We start from the raw sequence: 22,932 nt of genomic DNA, 5'->3' as shown, positions 1-22,932 counted from the left end.
CACACAGATACTTCACACAGACGTATCCAAAAAAAATGAAGGGTATAAAAATGAGATTGTGTTGTGAAAATTTAAGATACGAATCACTATAATTACTTTTCAATTAACAAATTAAATATTATGATTTTGGTGGATGAAAGTAACGAGAGAGGGGAGATTTAATCAATCAACATTAAACAAACTTTGTTTTGAGTTCTTTTATTGATACATTTGTTGATATCCTAACATATGAATGAAAATAGAATATGATTTATACAAAAACTTTACATTTTTTATTTTGATCATATGTATTTTTTTTTTTTTTTTTTGTAAATTGTAACTTTTATGATTCTATAGTATGAGTAATCAATGTTTTTTTTTAAGTATTTTACACGCATATAAATTTTAATATAAATATTTTGTTAACGTATCTTAGCCGTATCGTATCCTAAATTTTAAAAATTTCGCGTATTCGCGTACCCGTATCGTATCGTACCCGTATCGCACTACGTATCCGGGCTTCATAGCTACGTACCATGGTGACTGATGGGTTGGTGATAGTTTGTTTTAGAGGGGGTTTGTGATAGTTGATATGATGACAAAGTTAATATTGATTAAAAAGGTTTAAGACTTTTCAAAGTTAATACCTAACCATTATACTTTCTGTTTTGAAATTTTAACAAATCAAAACAAAATTCACTTTCGAGTTGTTTTGGTGCAATTCAGGGTGGTTCTGAGTTTATTTTTAATGAAAACCATAAAAATAGGTTTTCTAAACATGATTTTCATTATAATGCGACTCGACCTTTACTATTCCTTTGTTTTGTCTATTTTAAACATTGAATTTTCATCTCTTTTGAACCTGTTTTCACCACTGACCATTTTAGTTTTAGTTCTGGTGAGAGTAACGGTGCCTTGCTTGCGCGAATCACGTCGACGTTCTGTGTGACATGAATGTTCCTGTTCTATGCCACTCCTCCGTTCCCACCCAACCCAGTGTTCATGTTCTCGACAACACGCCTCTGATTTGTTACAGGTAAGGTAATTTTCTTCTTCAGTACCGGTTGAAACATGGTTTTTTTAGTGTGTGTAGGTTTGAATTTGTGAAGCATTTATAATTGCTCTGCGAATGGCGAATCATGTGAATCCATAATTACAATGGATATTTTGATCTGTAAAAGTAAGATGTTTTTAATTTTGAAACAAATAATTAAATGCAGGCCATATTGTTTAGTAGTGTTAACTATAGTAGAGACTAGACATTAAGAGATTATTACAATAATGTGTATAAAGTGAGTCATACTTCAAGATATATGTATTGTTTGATTGGGAAGTCCCAAAAGACCATATGATCCATATTTCTGGGATGGGTTATTTTCCACCCAGATCAAGTTGAAAATTGAAACTAACTTTATCATATATACATGTATTGTTCTTTGAGCCTATCAAGTTAATTGGTTTATCCTATTTTCATGTGTATTGGCATATTTGTAGTTTAATTCCTTGTGTTTGTTCCTTGAACACTAGGTCAAGTGACCAGTTATCAGTTATGTATTTTTTCATGCCAAACAGTTATGATATTAATATTATGATAAATGTTACATATGTTATTCATCAAATTAAGAAAGAGGGATTTAGTGAATAGAGAAAGTTAATCTTAAAAATGATTGAACTTGTAATTTTAATGAAATAACATCTTCTAACGTCGTTCACATTTTATAAACAACTTTATCACATGCAAACCAAAGAATGAAACAGTTGAAGATGATGTTGTTGACAATGCAACAACAAAACAAAGATATATGACCACCAAATAACGAATCTCAATTCATAGCTTTATCGGAAGAAGATAAAAAAGGTAATATTCAAACTAGTCTTACAAGGACGATGTGAAAATATATATCAAGGAAGAGTTGAAAGCTAAATTTAACAAGGACTGCACTATGGAACAATTCAAGAACACATCCAATATGTTGAGAGCAAAATGGCAATATTTTACTTATTTGATTAAAATGGAGACTGAACAAGGGTACAATTCATCCACAAGACAAATTAACGCCTTAGATGACGAGTGGAAGAAGCTATGTGTATTGTCCTATGGATGAATTATACCATATTCCAATCTCCATTTTAATTGAATTAGTAAATTTTTTTCATTTAGCTCTCAACAAATTGAACTTGTTTTTGAATCATTCCATGTTGTAATGCTTGTTAAATTTAGTTTTCAACTCTTCTTTGATACGTTCCCACGCCTTCCTTGTAAGAGTAGTTGTTTAGTTTTTTTTTTGAACGACAAAATTTATTAAAAACTTGATCCTTGCACAAGACGAACAAAGATCGGAGACTACAAAACAAAGATGTTGTATATAGGCGGAACACCCAAAAGAAACACCATAAAAGACACAATACAATCATCACTTAACCAAGACCTACCTTCAAGCGAGGGAAGGAGGTTTATGGATTTCGTTTTTCAGTGGTCGTTTTATGATGGAGAGTTTGATTTAGGTGGTGAAGTGGAGTTTTGGTGGTTGTTGTTTGCTTGGGTTTTGAAGGTAGGTTTTGGTTAGGTGATGGTTGTATTGTGTCTTTTATGGTATTTCTTTTGGGTGTTCCGTCTACATACGACGTCTTTGTTTTGTAATCTTGGTTACTGGTCTCTGTTCGTCTTGTACATGGATCAAGTTTTTAATAATTTTTAATTTTTTTTTCTTCAGATAACGCTTTGAAATGAGATTCATTATTTCGTGACATGTCTTTTTATTTTTTCTTTATGCGTTCTCAACAACATCATCTCCAACCGCTTCATTCTTGATTTCCATATGATAAAGCGCTTAAAACTGTGAACGGTTTTAAAAGATATTATTTCATTAAATGACAAGTTCGATTCATTTTCAATATTAACCTTTTATATACACTAAAACCCTCTCTCTTAAACCTTCTATATACACTAAAACCCTCTCTCTTAATTTGATGAATAACATATGTAACCTTCATCATAATATTAGTATCCCAACACAAGAACTTAAACTACAAATATGCCTATGAGTACACATGGAAATTGGATGAACAAATAAACTTGAGAGACTCAACCGAACAATATGTACATATGACAGTTAGTTTTAATTTGCAACTTGATTTAGGTAGAAAATAACCCAACCCCTATGGTTCAATTGACCTTTTGGTTCTTCAAAAGCTGACATGTAAGACTTAGTCTACATAAATTTCTATAATAATCTCTTCATGTATAGACTTTTGACTTTATAATGGGTAACACATAGAGATCGAGATCTAAGTTTTGTTCTAACAAAAATTGTAATGAAAAATTATTGGCATTTTTAATTTTCAGGAAATTGAAGTTCAATGTAAAAAAAACTCATCGCATTTAGTGGCTTGAGGTTCTTTTTGAGAATCAATTTCAATAACCATAGAAAATACTACAAGTTAGGAATTAAAATACAAGAACAACTATTATTTTATGAATTTTGGTTATGCTCGTAATAAATGTTTTAAAGGGATCGTGATACCTGTCACAAGCATTATTTTCATACCCACCACAATCCTAGATGAGTAGCGAAGTGTTGATTGAAATCTAAGTAATTCAATGTCCTTTTCCAATTTATTTTTTCAAAATTAATGTTGATGTTTACCATTTTGAACGAAGGAAGATGGGGTGATTTGAGACGATCGAAGGTAGATAGCAGCGATCGACTACATGAGATGTCAAATTTTGATGATGCGAATATGATCAAAGTGATAGATTTGAAGCTCGATATGGTTTGACAAGGACAATGTGCTTGAAATTGTGATTATTGAGAGTGGCGGCACATGTTTTGCAATTTTACCTTAGATCTCACTTGAGGCAGAGATGTAAAATTTCGATCATGCAAGCATGATTGAGGTGATAGATCTAAAGCTCGAGATATGGTTTGACAAGGGCAGTGTACTTAAAAAATGTGATAATCAAGTCCGATCTGTTGTCGGCGGTGGAAGCGTATGTCTCGCAATTGTGCCCTAGATCTCACATGAGGTTAAGAGTGGGACATTGCCTTAACCCTTTAGGTTTCTCCTCTTATATTATGTTAGAGAGTTGCTTTTCTGACATAGAATACTTCCTATTGATACATGGAAATGACCAAATTACCCCCACGGTAGTTAACGGCCGCTGATTAAAGCGCAGGTAGTTAACTGCCGCTGGACACTCATCGGTAGTTAACTACCGCTGGAAATTGTTTTTTTGCACATCTTTTCTTTTCATTCTCTTTCTCTCTCCTCCTCATCCTTCAGTCAAACTTGAGGAAGGTGATTAAAGGTGTTGGAGGATTCAGCCACGAGCAGTGGAGATCATTTAACAATGAGAAGAAAACTGTAGAAGCCAGAAACTTTTTGGATGGGGATTTAATTGAGTCATTTCTTGATCTCAAACGCAGTAAGATGGATGAGATTTCCAAGGCAATGGAAGTTTCTGTTGAAGAGTTAGCCAAGAGAGTAGAAGAGTTGACTAGGCTGCACTGAGTTTATCCTCATTTGAAGCTTCTTTTGTTTATTTATTCTTTATTCTCCTTGTAACTTTTTTTCTTCTTTTTTGTGCGTTTGTTGGGGTTAGAATAATTTAACCATGTTTTATACTTCTCCCATGGCTTTTGCCTTCAGTGATGCTGTGACTATGGAATGGTTTGCATTTGATAATGGATCACAAATGGTGTATGTTAATATGTAAAGGCACTGCTCGTGGCTCTGTTTGATTTGATCCTGGCCATGAAAGATGAGGAGGAGAGAGAAAGAGAATGAAAAGAGAAGATGTACAGAAAAACAATTTCTAGCGGTAGTTAACTACCGCTGAGTGTCCAGCGGCAGTTAACTACCAGCGCTTTAATCAGCGGCCGACCGGCCGTTAACTACCGTGGGGGTAATTTGGTCATTTCCATGTGTCAATAGGAAGTATTCCTTGTCAAAAAAGCAACTCTCATTATGTTAAGTTTGTCGGTGTCAGTAGATAAATGAATCTTTTGATCGATTTATTTTTTGGGCCTTGCCCTTATTGAGTCCAACAAGGTCTGTAAGATGCTTCCCTGATTTACTTTTTCCACCATGTGTTTCTCACACTTCTTATTTATTTATTTATTTCCTAAGTTTTTTGAGAATATGAGAAAAAGGGTCTAAACGATGAATTTTAGATTTTGAGGGGCGAAATCCCGTAAGAAGTTCCTTATACGAGAGTCTTGTTCTTTGATTTTTTTTCTTGATTTCTAGGCAAATTTCGGAGTGATCCAATCAAATAGCTTGAAAACTGGACTTCCGTCTACGACATGATTGGAACAGTAAATAACGTCCTAAAATAAAATGATGGGGTTTGGGTGGTTAGTATGATTCTTAAACTGGCTATTCCTGTCACAAATAGAATCAGTCTTTGTGTTGATACAATTCGAATTATATAATCAGAATTGGTTTCCTTTGAATTCTTGGCACAAGAGGAATTATAAGGGTAGTTCGGATTTTATAATCCAAAAATATAAGGAACGCCCTATTATTGAGTGTTCGTATTATAAAAACCGAACTATTTACTTGTTAGGATTTATAATCTGAATCGTTGAAAACTTCTTTTTCACTCAAATATAGAGAAAAACTTAGTTTCAGATTATATAATTCGATAATACACAAAAATATTTTCGAAAAAAAATGGAGAGCACAAGATATACACGGTGCGAGAAAAGGACCTCTAATTTTTTGTTGAATGAAAGCAAATATTTTTGTTGACTCATCTCTTAATCAAAGGTAATTTTATCTACCTCCCTTAATCCAAATTCAAATATCGATTCAATTATAACATAGTCCTTTCCATTAGATCCAACCTTCCATTAGTGGATTAAAATAAATTCTATCTTTCAAGAAAAACAAACAATGGTAGTGGCCTCAAGGTTGATTGATGTGATACATCTTTGATCTATCCCTTTACTTTAATATGCCTTTATTTATAAACCACTATTTTCACTCCCTTTATGGACTTTCCACTCTCACCACCTATTCCACAAATGTCCATTAAAGCATAATGCACAATGCTAACAAACAAAAAAGTAGCAAAGTCAAAAACTCTCAACCATGACAGAATAATAATGATTAATGAGGTAAAAATCGTGGTCCTATATTCTACTGTAAAAAAAAAAAAAAAAACTATATATAATAATCCTTAAACCTTGGTTTCTCCGTCTTTCTTGGAGAAAACCTATTCCATGTTGTTTACCAACATTACAAACTTTATCCACACACACACTCTTTATACTTTTATTATTGCTACCCTCAATTTTTGATTAATTAATCAATTAATTAATGAATTGATTACAATTACCAACTATGTTTATAACTCTTTCATTCATTTCACTATTTTCATTTGAGTTTGAGTTCTTCAATGGCAATTCCTTCTTCAATCCCTGATCCCTTTGCTACAAAGTTTCCACCTTTATCCTCTTCCAGTTATAACCCATCAAGGGTATGCATTCATTCCTCTGTTTTTACTCTGTTTTCTTATTTATGTGTTAATTTTGTTAATGAGCTAATTAAAGTGACATTGTTGTGACAGATCTCTGTTCCTGCGCAAATTACGGCTAAAATTGAGCAGACCCATTTGACAGCATTAAGGTGTGTGCCCAAATTTTTGTTCTTTTTTGTTTCATTGCTGTTGAATTTGCTTACTTTATGTTAATTGAGGTGTTTTTAGTGGTTATTAAGTTTGTATCTTCACCGGACCGACGACCAATCCTGAGAATCTTCATGATTGGTCGTCGGTCTGGATACCGAGTTTTAAAAAAAAGTTCGAATCTTCAGGAAACAGTTGAGATTTTGAGTAATTGCATACTGATATTGTAATTCAGGCTAGTCCTATGGTGCACAAGTGAGATAGGTGTTGCACCATGCACAAGTTTGTTTTTCGTCACTGGATCAATAAGTCTCGCCATATCTCACTTGATCCAAGGCTGAGACTTATTGATCCAATGGTGAAAAACAAATTTTTGCATGGTATAACACTGTCTTACTTGTGTGCCTTGTAATTTAATTGTTTGATAACTTAAAATCTATTTAGTACTATTCTATAAATGAGAGTGATGAATACTTTTGTGATAAAATCCAATAGAGTCTGTGGCTGTGGTTTTCATTCTTTGTGATCTAAATATGTTGGCACTGGTTTTAATATTTGATTAATTTCCATTTTTCGCAGCTATTCTTTTAAAGTAAGAAATAAACATTTAGTTGAATCAGGCTTATTGAAAGGAAATAATACATTGAAATCTCTTTTTTTTTTCTTTCTTCTTTCTGTGGCTTCTGCCTTCTAAACAAAGTTCTAATGTTTGCAGGAGAAGTCAGTGTTCTTCTTTAAAGGCTTCTATGGGATCTCCAGGTTTTACTCAGCAACTTAATAACAGCAAGTTAGAGACTTTAGCTGAAGTTAAAGACGGACGTGATGATATATTTAACGATCTGAAGGATAGATTTTTAAGTTTTAAGAAGAATGTATACATGTAAGCTTCATAAAATCCATGGTTAGAAACATTATTTTCTCGTGTCTGAATTAAAGAAGCAACTTAATTGATGTTAGTTCTGTTTTATTGTCAGGCAAAACCCTGAACAGTTTGAAAGTCTTGCCAAGGTTCAAACTCCAAAGGTAATTGTTCTGTCTTTCTCTCTATTATCCTTCAGCTGTTTGTTGATTTATAGTTTGTTGCTTATTCCTTTAAGTTCATTCTTCAATTTTGCACTAGAATATTACAGAAATAAGTATTCTATGCTAACTTTTCCAAGAACAGTTCATGGTTATTGCCTGTGCAGATTCCAGGGTATGCCCCTCCAATATTTTGGGATTTCAACCAGGAGATGCGTTTACAATCCGCAACGTTGCTAATTTGGTTCCTACCTTTGAGGTATAGGCCTTGTTTGAATAAACAACTTCGCTAAATGCTTATAGCATAAACAATTATTTTATAACCGCTTATATAAGTTATTTCTATAACAAAAGATAAAATAAAGTGAAACTATTTTCATATTGAACTGTTTTCATAAGCTATACTGGAGAGCTTATGGAAATAAGTTGAAAACAGCTTATGGACATGTCATGAATTGTTTTCATAAGGTCTCTCAAACAGAGTGTTCATGTCAGTGGATAAGCTCGAACAAGTTATTCGAAACAGGCCCGAAGTTTCACTTCTATTGACTTATTTAGTTGTTTGTGTTCACCAGTTTATTATCATTGCTATGGTGTGAATAGAAAAGACACCCTACTTGCTTCTTCTAATTCTCTTTTCCTGATACAGAGTGGACCCTCAGAAACAAATGCTGCATTAGAATTTGCAGTAAACACTCTTCTGGTAAGAATTTGTTTTACCTACATAGTGCAAGACATGATTTATCTTCTTTATAATGCTTCTATTCATTTACCTGTTACAATTATAAAAGAATGTTGGTTACAATAACAACAAATCTCATGATAACTACAACAATTTCTATAGAAAGGTGGAATTTAAAGAGCGGAGTATGGAAAGTTAAGCTTCGAGGGATTTTTTTTCTTTGTTTCAGCATTATTATGTATATTGTAAAATGCTTATTAACAAGTCACAAGTGAAATCAACAAATAAGATAAGGTCATGACATAACTACTAAAAGTTAGTGCTATCAAGAAATATTTGTACAACATTTTAGTGTAAAGTACTCTATTAGCTTTCTTAATAGTGGTCAGAAAACTGCGAGATTTTTACTTCTTGTTAAGGACAGACATTTTCTTTTACCTGCAGGTTGAGAACATCTTAGTCGTTGGCCACAGCTGCTGTGGGGGTATACGCGCCCTTATGGGTATGCAAGATGATGGCAGTACAAGGTACTTAATTCTAGTTATCGGTTTTCCTTTTCTTTCTTTGGTATAAATGTTCTATACACTTATCAATTGAATATTTTCTTTTTCCGTGTAGCTTTATCAAAAGTTGGGTTATTCATGGAAAAAATGCAAGAGTGAAAACCAAGGCTTCTGCTTCCCACCTCGACTTTGATCGCCAGTGTACGCATTGCGAGAAGGTAATATTTTATATTTTTAGATTTGAATGTGTAAATTCACTGTTGAGGTTTTGAAAAATTGAATGATATGAACTAGTAGGAGTCATACAAATGTTGATCCAATAAGAACTTGATTATGTGAATACTTTCATGATTTTAATGCTTTAAATTGTTTTTATATTACAGGAATCAATTAACCATTCCTTAGTAAACCTACTTAGTTACCCTTGGATCAAAGAAAAGGTGGAGAATGAAGAACTCTCTATTCATGGTGGTTACTATGACTTTGTTAATTGTTCGTTTGAGAAATGGACCTTGGACTATAGGGGAACCAAGCTGGAGGAAAATGGCAGAATTGCTACAAAAAATAAAGTATTTTGGTCCTGAGTTTTTACTTCTATTTTCCTGATTGACGTACAAATTCGTGTGTCTAAAATTTATACCTCTGGGACTAAAAGCATAGATTGAATAATGTTTTTTTTGTACAATAATTCCAAAATATTGTAACTTAAGTTATTTGAGTAAACCCCAACCATTTCACGTGTCTGTAGATTTGTACTTTATGAATAATGTACAACAGATATTTTAGTCCGTGATGAAATATTTCTTTTTCATATTCTATTGATTCCATCAGGTAGGATTTTGCTATCTATCTATTTACTATATGATTCCATTCTTGCAATTTTTTTCCTTTCTGTTTTCTTTCACCCATAAACTCATGACATCGAGTTCAAGCTGGCTCAACCTTCTGACACATGACACTACATGCGGAGATGAGAGCATGGAATCAGCTGCAAACTCAAAGGTATCTCAACAGCACCAGTTATCTTAAAAATGTTAGTTAAGGAACAGTTAACGGCACACACACACACACGCCTTTACCATGCACGTGATGGATGACAGAATATAATTTCTTTTCATCTCTGAGTTCATTCTTAGTTTCACAAGAGCTCTGCTTTACACGGGTCTTATGTATATGCTGACAAACTGTTAGGAACCTTTCTTTTGGTATATTGAAAGAATTTCCTAAACTGGGCAGAAGTGAATAAACAAAAGAACGGTTCTAACTAGAATAAAGATTGATCAACAAAATTGAGAAAAGAAGAGTTCTTTGAATATCTTTCTGTTACTGTCAATTGAATGAGGATAATAAGGATTGAAGGAGAAGATACAACCTTGCACTTGAGGCTTTTTTCTAAGTCCTAACAGAAACTCAAATTTTTGTTGGAAGTTCTGAGTTCATAATAGTGCAAAGATCAAACCTCAAATATGGTAATCTCATACTGTCTGTCCAAACGAGAGTCCAGCTATAGCTGTTGTGATTTGGCAAAATGGGTCAGCCCAAATAAGCTTGATAAAATGCAGGACTTGGGATAAAAAATCAGTCCAAATTACTCCCAAATTTTACGGCCTGGCTGTAGGCTGCACAAAGGGAGGCAACAAGGAAATGATTAACATGAACCTAGAACTGTGTTCTATCAGCAACATTTGCTTTTATAATTGCTCATAAGTGTTAATTCCTGCATTCACGTGCCTAGTGATTTGTTTCTTGATGCAATATCTGCAGAACAATTCCGAGACAAGCAGTCACAGAGAAGATTTTTAGGCACTAAACATTTATGTGATGTCCTTATTACAGTAAAAAAGTGGGCTTAACCTTACTACTAACAGAAAGCCCCAAGCTTGAGTTTGTGTTTATGCAGAAGTGTGTGTGTATCATGTGGTATGTAAAAGGAAGTAAAACCAAACCATATATTGACGTGAAAATCTAAAAGCCTAGTAGAAAACACATACAGATTGCAATATTTTATTTCTAAATGAGGAAACAAAAGGATTGATGTATTTTATTAGATAAGGCAAACAATTTTTGCTAAATTAATGCCTTGCAAGTTGCAACCAAGCTCATACATGGCATTTGTTCCTTAAATGTTATAGCAACATCCTGATGTGTTTTATGACAAAACAATGTACTCCTGGATAACATGTAGTCTAACTATGACATAAATTACAAATGGCTGTTTCTCTGTAGTTGTTTTATTTTTAAAATTATTAAAACAATATATGCTGACCGTATCTGACAAGCCTGCAACAGGAAGGATTTTTCTGACTTCTATGTTTCCTTTCATATTTTTCCCTAAATTTTTTCATGAGCATGAGCTTGCTCAATCTCACATGACACTAGATGTGGAGATGAGAGCATGGAATCAGCCGCAACTCCAGACATCTCAACAGCACCACTTAGCTTAACATGTGGAGATGAGAGCACGTGCTTTCATCAGCTTGTACTTGAGTGCATGACTTTACATTGCACTAGATAGGTGACTGGCAGAGCTTCTTATCATCTCTATGAGCTCATTCTGTGTCCTTAGGTAATATTAGAGCTCTTCTGTGGTCTTATCTCTATGGCGACAAACCTTAATTCTAACGGAAGTTCTGACTTCAGAATAGTACAAACAAAAGTATAACATTAACTCTGGCAAGCTCATACTATGTCCAAATGAGAGTAACCGTGGTTGCTGTGAAACTATTATTTGACTGTTATGAGTTATTGGATATTTTACTGAATTCAAAACCTTATGGGAAGAATTGGAATCACTATAGGCCAATTCTATAATGCATGTGTTTCGTCTTCAAGAAGGGATTAAATGAACAATTTGTTAGGGTAGTTGAGTCACTCCCGGCTCCCGCCATTTAATGGTTCTTCAATATGAACAACAAATCGTGTGCTGAATTTCTGACGAACCAAAAGTCTTGATCAATGCAGCTGAAAATTTGGCAATGATCATAGTTCTTTGAAGGAATCTGATGCCTCAAGTCAACCCATCTTTACTCAGGAGCACTATGTCAGATTGTTAAAACTGATTCAGTATGCATCGGTAGATTCATCCACTTAGCCTCACTGTCACAACTCTAATCGGTGAAAACGGGCACAAAGTAACTCAAACTTGATTCTGCCTTGCATGACATCTATGATTTGGTTTTTATGGTTTGGTTCACTTCATAAATAAGGATAGATCCATTGTAAATTAAACTCCGAAGTGGAAACACTATTACAACAAATTTTGTAGGAATAATGGAACTTTCTCAGTCACATATGTTTACTTTCTGCCACAATTTACCTTTACTATTGTGTGTGTGTGTGTGTCCAAATCTGACATAATTTTTCAACTGCACTCTAACTTTTAGTTATGATTGTTGCACTATTCAGAAGCTGAGCCACCCGAAGACGATTGGTTTGGCTAAACAACTTCCCTTTACATCTCATTTTTCACCATCACACTTATGAAGAACTGACATAGTTCCATGTGGACAAAAATGATCATCCACCAAGTCTTAGCAACAAAATAATTGCCAATGCTTGTGAAACTTACAAACAGATAACAGTCATCTACTCTTAAAAATATAAAGCTTGAGGTTTACCTGTTTTAGTCTGCAAAATGTAGCGATCTGATATCAGCCAGGAGTTATCTTCTTCAGTATGGCAAATGATGTTATCACATAGAATGCCATTATGACATGGTAAGCAAAACATGAAATTGTTCCTGAAATCTCTCAATTGAACAAGTTAATTCATTCTATTTGTTTATGATTCTTTGCTCTGTCTTTATACTAACAAGGCAAGTTCTGGAATTTTGTGCATCACAACTCTTGAACTATCAAGAAATTTCACATCTTAGCTATTGGAATTCATGTGTACAGCTGTTCTATCTTTTTATCCTGTTCTATGGTTTAATAAGAAAATTTTAGAAAATTGATATAAGTGTCGAAAGGTTTGTGCGCGAATTGAACTCGAATGGTACCACATCCTAGATTTCATATTCGGTTACTCATCAATTTTCCCAATAATATTTAGTCAATAACATCATTTTAGTCTTGGAAATTGAAACATAGACAAAGTCCCTAAAGTTCCTGATAATTCTAATCCCAACTCAGTAACTATTACAACTTAGGCTAAAGTGCAACTTTGGCCCCCTATCTTTCAAAAAGTTGCGATTTTGGCCCCCTAAGTTTGAAAACTACAATTTTGGTCCCCTATGTTTTAGCCGCTTTGCATATTTGGTCCTTTTGGTCAATTTTGACCAAGTCAACGCATACGTGGCATGCCACGTGTGTAATTAATTAATTTAAAAAATAAAAAATCGAAAAAATCAATTTTTAAATTAAATAAATGAAAAAATAATAAAAAATTCTGGAAAAATGAAAAATAATAAAAAAATTAAAAAAATTTGGAAAAATGAAAAATAATGAAAAAATAAAAAAAATTTAAAAAACGAAAAAATATTACAAAAAAATGAAATAAATTCTTGAAAAATAAAAATATTAATAAAAATGATTAAAAAAACGAAAAAAATTCACTGAAAAATAAAAATATTAATAAAAATGATTAGAAAAACGAAAAAAATTTCACAAAAATTCATGGACAATTCCAAGAATCACTTATTCGAAAAAGTAATGTCACGTAAACGTTCATTTCCCTAAAGAAGAAATATGTACCAAATGTGTGGCCAAGTTGTATTCTCGTCGGTGTTTTTGTGTATACTTTTTTCGTTTCCTTGCGCCTTTAGAATGTCAAATTTTCAACATTAGAAAATTATGTAAAAGATTCTGGAAAAAATTTGAAAAAAAAATTTTAAAAAAAAATTCGAAAAAAATAATGTCAAATTTTCCAGATTTTTTTAAAAAAAATTCCGTATTTTTTTCGAATTTTTTAAAAAATCTGGAAAATTTGACATTATTTTTTCGAATTTTTTCATTATTTTTTAATTTTTTATTATTATTTTTTTCATTTATTTAATTTAAAAATTGATTTTCTGGATTTTTTTTTCATTTATTTAATTTAAAATCTGGAAATTTTTTAATTTTTTTTTATTTTTTCATTATTTTTCATTTTTCCAGAATTTTTTAATATTTTTTATTATTTTTCATTTTTCCAGAATTTTTTAATATTTTTTATTATTTTTTTCATTTATTTAATTTAAAAATTGATTTTTTCGATTTTTTATTTTTTTAATTAATTAATTACACACGTGGCATGCCACATATGCGTTGACTTGGTCAAAATTGACCAAAAGAACCAAATATGCAAAGGGGCTAAAACATAGGGGACCAAAATTGTAGTTTTCAAACTTAGGGCGTCAAAATCACAACTTTTTGAAAGATAGGGGGCCAAAGTTGCACTTTAGCCTACAACTTAATCTAGTATTTTGCTCTAGTCCTGTTTTTTTTTTTTTTTTTTTTTGAAATGGCAAAATTTATTCTCGTCGGTAAAATGCAAGGAGCACTAAAACCGCGGAAGTCGAAATAACAATACAGACAACGGCACTGTATATATACTGAACGCCGGAGACCCAAACACCCCAACCAACAACACCAAATAATGATGCGGAACTATAAATGCTTAGAGGCCGCACACATACCTCAGCCTCACCACCTAAGCAACAAAAAACCAGAAAAAAAACCAGCATTCAACTAGTCTCACCAAAAACAGGTGCCAAAAAACCACCAAAATCTCAGCAATGCTACGCCCCTATCCGAAAACCGGCCACCAACAGAACCACACACCATGCTCTAGTCCTGTTTAATACCTGAAACTATATGCTATTCCATTCAAACTTTTATGTAATTTCATCATTCTAATTTGAGGTCACTAGTTATCATGAATGATTTCCCAGAATTTTAAGAACCATAGCCATACATGAACAAGTGTGTCATTTCAGCAAAAAGCAAAAAGTTTCACCAATACAACAAGTTGATGTTAGGTGCAGGAGGCAAGGCCTTTGAGGACTGAAATTTATTTCTTCTATTCTATGGAAACTATTGGAGAAATCAAATCAAATATTTACCTCACGTGAGAATACTTATGTGATAGTTGATGCTAAAACTGCAATAGTATAATTAATAGGAATGACATTTAATTTGTATGAACTAACATCATATATACATTTATGTGATGGTTGATACTATTAATTATATTACTTATATTACTTAACTATCAATAAAACACGGTTAAACCGTAGTTGTGTTCGTGTGTTTCAATGATGCTTGTCACTTCATCTATAGACAAAAAGTCACAGTTAAATTCAGACCACGTGACAACCTCTCCATCCACGACACATCAATTTTACTATAATTTTTTCATCGTTGTATACATGTGCTCAACAAGGATTCTCGCAACTAGTTATGTTTCTTAATCAAATATACCAAACTACCAATTATTTTAAGGAAAACATTTTTTTTAACAAGGATTTTAAGGAAAACATGAAATTCCTTGTTATATATAATAAGGTATCTTTTTATCACATATTTAAATTGAAAAGTAATTAATAGGAAATGTACTTAGTCAACAAATGCAGCTATGGATAGAAGAGAGTCTGATAGGCTGATTTACATGTGGCTCTATGTAAGTTTAAAATATTCATCATGATAATAACTTGTACACAAGCCACATAGTGAATTTGTCCACAACGGGACAACTCATCTTACCTTATTCTTGTGGTTTTTACATACCAGCATCATTCTGTTATCCTTGCCTCTAATATGACAAAAGATTTCACATGTAATAGAAATACTATAGCCAAACATGTTCTTATCTCTATTGGCTTATTGTTACCAGCTGGCCTAAGTTTTTAAGGTATTAGTTCATTGTTGATGTTAGAGGTTCATCCTCTATCAATTCAGTTTTCCGTTCCTCCACTCAAGTGCTTACACTTCAATGCAAACAATTTGATAAAAACAAATGACAATAATAGTTGTAAGATGGGCACCACTTGCTTCACTCACATGACTAAATTGAAAATATTAGCTGGGTATGTTGGAATCTTGTGTGTGATTATATGACGATGAAAATTAATTTTGATTAAAACTGAATTATTGTTTTTTGAGGAGAACTGAATTATTGTTAAATAATTTATGTTTGAATACATTTATTTAAAACTGAGTTGAACAAATATTTAAGCCAAAAATATTTAGCTTAATGAATTTTTAAATAAGTAAATGACATAAAAGCAAATATTTTGTAATAAAAAAATTGCCACTGATTTCAGCTTTTTTTCCTTTCCAATATGCATGAGTGTATAGATGATAAGAGATCTTTTTCAACTTCACTAGAGATTTTAGGTTCAAATTCAACCATGTGAATGCAACAATGTTAAATCTATTGAAGGAAGACTTGTCACATATTGCAGTCATACCTGACTCGAGAAATTAACCTCTGCAGTTGTGCATAGAGAATATCTAATTAAAAAAATAAATATTAGCTCATTTTTAAAATTTTATTTGAGGAGAGAACCATTTTTTTTAAAATGTAAAAATCATTTGTGATGTTTTAGTTATGTTTATGTATTCTTTTTTAAAAAAATTATTTTGTTAGAAAAATGATTCATATGTTAAAAATGAAAAGCTAATTTTATTAGTTTTCTAAGAAAAATATTTTTAATCAGAGAGATATATATAAAATCATCTTTAAGTCCTTGAGCATGGCTCTCATTTGATATGAATATTGCATGTAATATATATGGTTGCTTTTCAAACTCCGAACATCCAACTTCTTGACAATATATTTTTTAAAATTTTAAACAAACACAAAGATTATGTTTTTTTTAAAGAGTTTTTTTCTTGAAAATCTATATTATTAATATCAATTATCAATATCACTTTTATTTCAATCTATAATAAAACGGGTCCTTGTGAGCTTAACTCAGTTGTTAGAGACAGTGCATGAAATATGCAAGGTCCGAGGTTCGAACCCCAACCACTAAAAAAAATTCTATAATAAAACGGGTCAATTTGTCAATGAAATCATTGCTTTTCTTACTTGATTAATATCTTGTTGTAAGAAGATTTCTTATTGAGGAATTATTGCAAGAAGATATTCGTTCTCTTAAAATATTGTCATGCGACAAGAAAAGGAATCCCAATTTGTTAAATTTTATAGTATATCAGAATGCTCCATACTTGAAAAGGAAAACGTCCATAGATAGAAAGGCGGTGGCTTGTTTAAACTACTGAAGAAGAAATTCATTCTGATTTTAATATATGAAGGAGCATCAAGACCTTATTTTAATGGACAATCCACAATAATGCTGTAGCTTTATGAAAAATATTTTCTTCAATAGTCAATATATATTTTTGGTCTATAAAGGAAGTGGTAAACATCAATAAAACTTTCACACTCACAACACAACTTAGAGATTTTAGATTTAAATCTAGATGAAAATGTCCGACAATTTCAGTATTATAAATTGAGTTACGTTTTACGTATTTTAACAGTCAATTTTAAATGAACAAGGTGATGTGGTGATGATAATTGCACTTGATTTTGGACTTGTCTAATGATGTTAAAACTTAAAAGTGTGAATTAGACCAAGCGTTATACAAGGTTTTAAGTCGGCATACGAGGTCGGGTCACAATATATGACAGTTTTACAAAAAATTGCAATTACATGTGAACACAATCGGGACATATTTTTCCCTACTTTAATCTAAATTAGTGGTTTTTATATTGATCAAGTTATTATTTCATTTTATTTAGTAGTTTTAATTGTTGTTGTTTGATTTTCTGTCTTAGTCCGGTGTTCGTTTGGTTTTCCATTTTAGTGTGATGTTTGTTGGGTTTAGATCAACATAATAACTTCAATCAATTGCTAATTCAACTAATGACTATGTTGTTAATATTGAAGGTTCAGAGACATTGATATTCTAGTTATTTTAATTTTGTCACATCATTTATTTGTAAATATTTTAATGTTTTATGTTATTAACTTAAATGTTGTGACTTTGTTCACAAATTCATCATTTTCGTTTATTTAGCGATTTTGTAATTATATTTATATATGATATACTCTTCCTATTAAAATGAATGGATATATTTTTTTAGAAAAAAAAAGTATTGAATACATCAATTGGTCACTAGGACAAACAGAATCTTTACATACAGAGAGAGAGAGAGAAAATGAAAGAAAAACAATAATTTGTAGCCATTCAACTAAATGTTCTTGCAAAAGTGAACAATATTAATGAATTATATTTACATTAACATAATGTATATGTAAGAAATTAAACTAATTATATATTCAAGACATGTTTGATTTTACCTTAGAAAATTCTCAAACCATACAATATCAATCCTCACTGTCACATGATACACAAATTTGTCTATAAAAGCCCACAACACACATAGACCATTACCTCAACTCAAGCATACCACAACTATTAGTAAAGACTAATACCAAGTTCTCTAGCTCCAAACAAAAAAATGGCTTCCATCAATTTCTGGTCATTCATTTTATCACTTCTACTCATAACATTTTCATCAATGACAAGTATTGAAGGAGCACGTAACCTTGTTGAGTTGCCACCACTACCTAATCTGCCAGTGCCATTAACACAGCCACAATTGCCAACAATTCCAAACTTAGGTGTTCCAGTAATCCCTAATGTACCAACTTTGCCTCAAATACCAACTGTGCCTCAAATACCTCAGATTCCTACTGTTCCTGGTGTGCCACAAATTCCTCAGATTCCTGGTGTGCCTAGTGTGCCTAAACCATAAGTACCTAAAGTTCATGAATTCTAGTAACCTGTACTGTTTATGTGTTTGTTAAAATTTGTTTACTATGTTATTTGAGGATGTTTCTGTTGGGGGTTTCATTTGTGCTTTATAACTATGTACCATATTGAAGCACATGTTGGGTTCAATTTTTATGTTGTTTGGGTATGTTTTATCACTACAACATATTGTAGTGTGTAACTGGTATTATCCGATTAATGTGGCCTAATTCAGCTATTGTTTATTATTATATATTCAATTTCATATATCTTTTCCAATCATCTAAGAGTAAATATTTATTCTGGCCTTCCAAATTAGAGATATATTCATCACATTGGTCCCTTAAAAATCAAACAAATTGTGCCATCAATTTTGCTTTTCAAGGACTGATTATTTGATATGACTTAAAATACAGTGGTAAAATTGTAGTGACTTGATGTTTTTTATACTTTTTTATGACTAAAATAAAATGGAAGACAAATGAGCTGAATAAGAGACACTATTTGTTTCTTTTGAGAACTTAATGTAACGATTATTTTTACGGCATACATAAAAATTATTGGATTTTTACAAATCTTTTCGGCTTTGTTTGCAAGTTTGGAGGGGAGGGAAATAGAAGGCTTTGAGGGGTGGAAAATATGAGGGAAAATGGAGAAATCTTTTAAATTTTTTAAAAGAGCAGTTTTTTAGAGAATGATAAATTAATGCATATGATTACTATTTTTTTAATTTTAAAAATAATATAACAACATAGATTAATTTTGAAGAATTCATATTAAACCCTCCAAAACCCTCCTCCAATACAATTTTTTAGTTCCCCAAATGAGGAGGGTTTAATATTATGAAGAAAAGTTAACCCCCCCCCCCCCCCCCCCCCCCCCCCCCAACCAAAGCCCTCCCCTCCCATTTTCTTCTATTTCTTCCCCTTGCTTATTCTTTTTTTCCCAAGTTTTCCCCTCCCTTCACCTCGAAACTTGCAAACAAGGTCTTGGATCGAAATTGTAACCATAGGCGTCCGTCAAATTGGTTCTTGACTACTAAAACCAATATTGGTCAGATTATAACCGAATTTTAATTCCTTAAGCAAGGTCTCTGATGTGAGCCTTGTTGATGAAAAAAATATGGTTGGTAGAGAATATCTCCCTAAGTGTGGTCAATCAAGTTATTCAACGGAGACTAGCCCTCGACAATGTCGTTAAACACACCGTATCGACATGGTTACTAACAAAAATAGTCATAGACTTTTACAAATTATTAATTTTGTCCCTAAAGTTGTAATATGTCAGTAAAACATATTAATTTGTTAAATCCAATCGCTAGAGAGCATGGTGTGTCCCATTAAATGAACATGAGACACTTGATGTAGACTCAACCACATCACTACCACCTCTCTAGGAAGAAAGTGTCTCCAAATCACTTGACGATGTTTTAGGAAATTGCTTAATATTGCGAGATCATACATCACGATTGTCTCACGAAGCAATTTCATTGGCTACCCACCCTTGTATTCCACCAAAGTGTACACCCTCCGGTCGCTAATATAAGCAAAAATCCAATTTCTAGGTTCATTCAATTAATGATATATGTAGTCTTTATTATAGGCTACATACATCATTTATCGAATGAACCATTTTGCTTATATTAGTGACCGGAGGATGTATACTTAAAACTTTATATCTTCTATTTAACAACCGATGCATGTACTTCGCTATGTTCGTGATTGCTTTTTATCGGAACATATAACACTGCTCTATTTTTTTATTGGATTTTAACTAGTGTAAATTTTTTGGAAACATAACGATTAACCTTTTAATTTTCAAATTATAATAGGCGATTTTGTCATTGAAGACATGACATTGATGTTAAGTCTTCAGGGAATGCTACTTCTTCATTTAATGTGTCATGTCATGATATCTAATAGTTGAATTCGATGGTGAAACCTTTTACAATTTTATAGGGTGAAATTGCTAATTTGTAAAAATCAATGTCTAATCTAATTGATTGTTCAAATCAACAACAAAATTGCATATTCACTCGATTCTTTATCATATGTGTAGATTAATCTAATGACCTTCAAAAGTACTTAAAATAATAAGTAGTAAAAAGTAATTCAACATAAATCTAGTTGCTTAACATAATTAGCCACATGGCTAGAAAATATGAGAAATACAATTTAAGCACAACTTCAAATAAAAAACATTTGCACACAAATAAAAAATTGAAAGAACAAATAATTAAATAGTAATATAACTAAATTATTTCTCGCTTAAACTTTTTTATGTGAGTATGTGTGCCAGGCATAATTGATTTGTTGCTCACAAAATATTTATCACATGGCCAACTTCTACAAAAAGCCACATATATTTTGTAATTGTCCGTAGAGGGACAAGATTACATTTCATGTTCACGTGATGATCACATTATTCAATCAATTTTATGTGAGGATGTGGATTCAATCTTCAATATGAGACAATGTTTTATCTCTTAATTTAGCTGTAGAGAAAAAACTGGCTGGGACCCGTAAACTTTTCAATCAATTTTGTGTTTGGAATCGGTAGGTGTTATATTATAATTTTAGAAGAGCAATGCTGTATATCTAGAAAAAAAACATCAAAAAATTTTCAAGAATAAAGAGCAACCAATCACAATGTATTATTTGCCACAATTCAAGGAGGTGTGGCTGAAAAATAGGAAGTGGACAAATAAATCATGCAATTAAAACTTGTCACATGTGTCTTGAAAAATTCTTGATGCTATTTTTCTAGATAAATAGCATTTTCCTTTTTAGAATTGATGCCGACCTTGCTTTTCCTTCCCTTTTTTGAAGAAAGAATTAATGCCGACCTATTCCTATTTCAAATATTCCTATTTTTGTTTTGAAGAAGAAAAATATTCCTATTTTAAATAGCGACAATGTCGATATTATTAAATTGAATATCTTTATTTATATTTGAACTCAAAAACTTTGTAGTATGTGAATTTTAGGTAATACGTAAAAACGACGTTTTTACAACAATTACTTTTTTCTTTCTTTCTTTCTAATTTCCCACAATTAGGATCTTTAAACCTCATTACGCACCTCAAGGTATTTTTATCGATAGGCTCTATGAGTTATGACTAATCATCAAGTCGACAATGGTATATTTGTTTTTGTTTATTATATATATGTCTCGGCTAACTCCTAAATGAGTGACTATGTAAATCAATCAAACACTCGTTCTTTTTTCTAAAGGAGAGTCATATTGCTAACTCAACTAAAACCATATTTGGTGGAAAACAATATTTTTTATCCATCCGTAAAAAAAAAAAAAAAACTCCACTAAAACGAATTTTCTCGACGAGGAAGTTGCGTGTTGTTTGCCATTTTAGTTAATAATGAAATTTCAGATGGCATTCAGCCTTGTCAACAAATCAGACTCAAATGCAAGTCATCAACCCCATTACCCCAACAAATTTTAAGTAAAATACTAGCAATAAATGAAAGAAAAAATTAAATGAATAATTAAGTAGAAGGTCATTTGAGAGTTAACCCAGCCTAGTGGAAAAAACAATTAATTAGAAGGCCGGCTTAAGATGGAATCAGTTAATTGATGTAACAAAATCAGAGAGTAGATTAAAAATAATCAGACATAGTTGTGCACCTTCCTAAAGCTATGCAGTAGCAAATCTATTGGCTAAGGATTTTTTTATGTAATCTATTGGCCAAGTTATTTTTCTTCAATTGTGTATATATACCATGTAAATTTATGATTAAAATTTTTATTAAAAACCTGCAAAAACATTTGATATGTTGGAGTGCGAATCTAAACCTACATTTTTTAAATTCTAAGCATGTGTGTGAGTTTGTTGTAATGTTTTAGAAAACAAATAAATTATTGATTAAGTTTTATGAATCTATATTTGTACAAGTATATATTTTTTACTCTACATAAAAAGTGGATATTTTTATTTTAAAAAAAATCGACAAGAACCAGTGTATACTAGTAAACAAAAATATCTTGATAATGTAGCAAGTGAATGAATTCTTCTAGCAATAGCATTGTTGTCTAGCGAAGTTATTTATAGATTTCTTCTTATTTAGTGAAACTATTTTAAGGTTTGAAACTGCTTCTCAATATATGAATACATGCTTATATAATTTTTCCATAAGTTATGTCATTGTCGGATGACCAAACACATTGTAAACCCACGCACAAGTAAACATCAATTTTCCTCTATTAATTTCAAAACCATTCAAAAAGTTTGATGCCCAACTTTTGAGTCTCTAACATCTTTATAGTATCCAACCACCACCACCAAGGAAAGGTTAATTAGCTAAACCAACATGGAAAAAAACTCAAAGGATTTGGCCATAAAAGGCCTGCCACTAATCC

General features: G+C 31.9%; 2 protein-coding genes and 1 long non-coding RNA gene across 3 annotated transcripts; 2 read left to right on the top strand and 1 right to left on the bottom strand.

The window, feature by feature from the left end:
- The first annotated feature begins 6,181 nt into the window (after positions 1–6,181).
- LOC146943635 (beta carbonic anhydrase 5, chloroplastic-like) lies at positions 6,182–9,628 on the top strand. The gene is made up of 9 exons (XM_085741898.1): positions 6,182–6,463; positions 6,554–6,612; positions 7,326–7,490; positions 7,585–7,633; positions 7,776–7,889; positions 8,280–8,333; positions 8,757–8,839; positions 8,931–9,033; positions 9,199–9,628. Exons 1-9 carry the CDS (start codon positions 6,383–6,385, stop codon positions 9,397–9,399), a joined length of 909 nt encoding a protein of 302 aa, XP_085598024.1. The 5' UTR covers positions 6,182–6,382; the 3' UTR covers positions 9,400–9,628.
- LOC146943634 (uncharacterized) lies at positions 8,867–12,769 on the bottom strand. The gene is made up of 2 exons (XR_015025643.1): positions 12,433–12,769; positions 8,867–10,434 (listed from the first exon to the last, which is right to left on the bottom strand). It is a non-coding gene; the product is annotated as an uncharacterized LOC146943634 (long non-coding RNA).
- Positions 12,770–18,189: 5,420 nt separating this feature from the next.
- LOC146943633 (uncharacterized) lies at positions 18,190–18,825 on the top strand. Its single transcript, XM_085741897.1, has one exon. The coding sequence runs from the start codon at positions 18,266–18,268 to the stop codon at positions 18,560–18,562; it is 297 nt and encodes a 98-aa protein (XP_085598023.1). The 5' UTR covers positions 18,190–18,265; the 3' UTR covers positions 18,563–18,825.
- Positions 18,826–22,932: the final 4,107 nt, after the last annotated feature.

This window comes from Medicago sativa, chromosome 2 (assembly GCF_051527215.1).
Source record: "Medicago sativa cultivar Bolivia chromosome 2, Bolivia_mono, whole genome shotgun sequence".
Classification (NCBI taxonomy): Eukaryota; Viridiplantae; Streptophyta; class Magnoliopsida; order Fabales; family Fabaceae; genus Medicago; species Medicago sativa.
This window is presented reverse-complemented; position numbering and strand designations above follow the sequence as displayed.